At 38.1% G+C, this 3,947-nt stretch overlaps 1 protein-coding gene across 1 annotated transcript in view; it reads left to right on the forward strand.

The window, feature by feature from the left end:
- The first annotated feature begins 202 nt into the window (after positions 1 to 202).
- The window catches only part of gcfc2 (GC-rich sequence DNA-binding factor 2), a 10,295-nt gene continuing 6,550 nt past the window's right edge, over positions 203 to 3,947 (forward strand). Inside the window, exons 1-6 of the mRNA XM_016498625.1 lie at positions 203 to 530; positions 611 to 712; positions 789 to 923; positions 2,238 to 2,468; positions 2,571 to 2,668; positions 2,806 to 2,909. Coding sequence (XP_016354111.1) covers positions 272 to 530; positions 611 to 712; positions 789 to 923; positions 2,238 to 2,468; positions 2,571 to 2,668; positions 2,806 to 2,909 — 929 coding nt within the window. The 5' untranslated portion in view covers positions 203 to 271. The remainder of the gene's footprint in view (positions 531 to 610; positions 713 to 788; positions 924 to 2,237; positions 2,469 to 2,570; positions 2,669 to 2,805; positions 2,910 to 3,947) is intronic.

Raw genomic sequence — 3,947 nt, forward strand, 5'->3', positions numbered from 1 at the left:
TTAAATGCTGGGGGAAAGAGCCTTAACTAATTTTGTTTCACTTTTAAAATCGACAAGATTCAGTTTGGATACATTTGCCATATGTATTTGAAGATATTGCCACAACCACAACAACACTTTTCACAATAAATTAAATATATACAATCGATTTCGTTAATCAGGTGCAGGACTTTTATTATGAAATGTTTCTAAACAACGACCGGGAAGTACAAACTACGTCAGTACATTACAAGTCGTTGATTTCACGTTCACAAATTGGATTGGATTTAAAATGTTTAATAAAAATCCGCGCCGAAATTTCAGGCAAAGGAAAAACGAATCCAGTGATGAAGATGAGAATGAAAAGCTCAGCGGTGGTGATGGCGGAAAGGAAACGGAGAAAGCGGATTTGCCGCGAAGTAACGTTAGTCCAAAGGCTCGCGAGTGCGACTCTAGTGATGCTGAGGAGCCCTCAGTCACTGCACTCCAGTCCAAAGACACAAAACACCATTCAAAGAGCAATACACTCAGCTTTCTTGATGAAAAAGACTGTGAGTATTTGATTACAACCTCTCATAAGCACTAAATAACTAATAAGATTGGTTTTAACGAAGAAACTTGACTCTTACAGCCACCGAGGAAAGATTTACAGTAAAACGTTCAGTCGACAGAGAAGTTGTGTTCCAGGCTCGGAAAAAAGATGGTTCTCCTGCACCGTTAACAGGCTCCCAGGGTGTGTCTGTTGTTTTAATAACGGCATAGTTCTGCAGATTGACCGTTATGATCAATAACACTTCATTTGTTTTCAGTTAAGAAGAGTAAGGATGTCAGTGTGCAATCTGACAGTGATTCTGATTCCTCGGTTGAAGACATTCCTCCTGACAGCGATGATGGAAGCTCTTCTACCATGTCAAGTTCATCTGGTTCTTCAAAACCACAAAGAGGTTTGACTACAATCATTAACGTTACCCTCTGGAATTCCTCACTTAGGGGCCACACTTGTGATATTTTGTTAATCTCAATAATATTTATTCTGTAATATTTTGTATTTTGAGGGGTTTTCATGCTACTAAAAATATTAATTTCTAATTTACACCATTTATTTCTGTATAAAATAAAACAAATATTAGGAAATTCATATTATTTGTAAGTTAATACAGTTTAACCCATTTAACCTTTTCTAATAAATGTTCCTTGTGTGTTCAAATAGTAAGTAGCACAAAACTTTTGTACTTTTCCGAAGTATAAATTTCATAATGTTAGATTTTTCCGTTTAAGTGACCAAAGACCACGAGAGAGTTAAAGGGATAGTTCACCCAAAAATGAAAATTCTGTCATTAATAACTCACCCTCATGTCGTTCCAAACCCGTAAGACCTCCGTTCATCTTCGGAACACAAATTAAGATATTTTTGATGAATTCTAACAGCTCTCTGACCCTCCCATAGACAGCAATGTAAGTAACACGATCAAGGTCCAGAAACGTAGCAAGGAGATCGGTAAAATAATCCATGTGACGTCAGGGGTTCAACCGTAATTTTACAAAGCTATGAGAATACTTGTTGTACGCAAAGAAAACAAAAATAACGTCTTTATTCAACAATTCGTCTCCTCCGCGTCACCCTGGTGCCATTTTGGAGAGTATCCACCGAACGCAAACGGCGTATGTTGTTCTGTGTCGGCTGCGTCACACGGATACGATGTTTTCGTTCAAATCAAAGCGTAAACAACGTAGAAAACGTATCCACGTGACGCAGCTGACACAGAATAGCATATGCTGTTTACGTTCAGTGGATACTCTCCAAAATGGTGCTACGGTGACGTGGAGGGGACAAATTGTTGAATAAAGTCGTTATTTTTGTTTTCTTTGCATACAAAAAGTATTATCGTAGCTTAATAATATTACGGTTGAACCACGGATGTCACATGGACTATTATATGTTCTTACTACCTTTCTGGGCCTTGAACATGGTAGTTGCGTTGTTGTCTATGCAGGGTCAGAAAACTCTCGGATTTCATAAAAGATATTTTAATTTGTGTTCCAAAGGTGAACGAAGGTCTTACGGGTTTGGAATGACATGAGAGTAATTAATGACAGAATTTCAATTTTTGGGTGAACTATCCCTTTAAGTACAGAATTTTCATTTTTGGGTGAACTAACCCTTTAAGCAATAGTTCACTGAAGTATGCAATTTGTCATTATTTACTCACTAACACTTAAGTCTGGTTGTTAATGTCATTATTTGTTAAATGCTGCAGTCGTCGTTCCTGATACGAAAAAGATTCATGCTGCCAAAGAGAAAAGGAGACAAGCCAGAGCCCAGCAAGATTACATTTCACTGGATTCACCCCGAACTCCTGGAAGCCTACAGGAAGACGGTCAGAGCAATGGAGAACAAGACAGTGACAATGAGCTGGACGATCATGAGCGCAGAATCGAGTTTGCACCCAAACCCAAGACTCTGAGAGAGCGAATGGCTGAGAAGATGGGTAAGAAACATGTGCTGCTACAGTACTTGTGTATATTAAAACACTGAAGTAGATCTCGAGATAGATGACATGTTCTGTATGTTCTGTGTTTGTTTTCTGTAGGGAGTGATAGTGATGAGAGTTTTTCTGACAGCCAGGAGGAGGAAGACCAGCAGATATGGGAAGAACAGCAAATTAGAAAAGGAGTCAAAAGACACCAAGTGAGACCCTCCACTGTGACATGAAACCTCAGTTAATGTCCTTGAGCCATTTTGGATTGTAAATAACATAACTTTAACTTGCTTTTTATTACACACTGCTTCCATAGTGTTTCAAGGACCTTTCCTTGTATTCTCAGAAGGAATGGCAGGCTCCTAGACCAGCCCGACAGAAGAAAATGGACATCCCCGAAACACTTCCACCAGTCAGCATTGATGTCATTAAGAAGAGAATCGTTGCAAAGTAAGCTGCAGAAATGCATTGGTTTTATACTTATATAGCCTAAACTATAAATATAAACTACTGTTCAAAAGATTGGGGGTTTTACCTATATCATGTTATTATTTAGTTTATATATTATTTATTATTATACCTTTAAAAAAAAAAAAAATTACCTTTGCTGAACAAGGATGCATTCGATTGATCATATTATTTTACATAATATGTGTGTGTACTGTCACTGTGTATATTGATATGTATATATTAGTGCTGTCAAAATTAGTGCATTAACGCAGGTGATTAATTTATCCAATTTAACGGCATTAAAAATATTTAACACAGTTAATGCATGGGCGGGGCTTGGGTTGGCCACCCCACTCACAACTGCTGCTTCTGTCTCTTTTTTTTTTTTTCTTGACAAGAATTGCATCAGATCTGTCACATTCAGCAGCGGCAGCTCTTAAAGTCTTAGCAGCCAAATAACCTAATAACCCAGCTGCTGTGATGTCTGTAAATCAAAAAGCAAAAGCAAAAAGAAGACATCAATAACTTTTGTAGCTTTAAAGGTGCCATAGAATGCATTGATACAATATTTTAAATTGTTCTCTGATATCTACATAGAAGGTATGTGGCTTAGGTAAGGGCAAAAAATCTCCAGAAACGGTTTTACATGTCCATTTACAAACCTAGGATTTGTCCCTAGAATGAAATGGCCTGTTTTTACCTTATTTGGAAGGGTCATGAATAATAATGTTGAGCTCTGCTCTGATTGGCTGTTTCACAGTGCGGCTCATTTCAGTAGCTCACACAGCTTGAAGGAAACACAGGGAAAATATATATTTCAATACTCTCTCTCGCAGTTAATTCGTTGGGTAATTATACTGTATATAAAATGCGGGCATCAGGGAGCCGTTCGAATGCACGATCGCTTTTTACTTTGACTTTCAAGATTTGCGATCGCACGTGCTCTGTGTAAACTACAGCGGCAGTACTTACCACACATTTTACACGATCAGATGCTTGTCAGTGGTGCTCAGGATCTGTAAATCATTCGCCATCATC

The sequence above is a fragment of the Sinocyclocheilus anshuiensis genome, unplaced genomic scaffold, assembly GCF_001515605.1.
Source record: "Sinocyclocheilus anshuiensis isolate Anshui unplaced genomic scaffold, SAMN03320099.WGS_v1.1 scaffold446, whole genome shotgun sequence".
NCBI lineage: Eukaryota > Metazoa > Chordata > Actinopteri > Cypriniformes > Cyprinidae > Sinocyclocheilus > Sinocyclocheilus anshuiensis.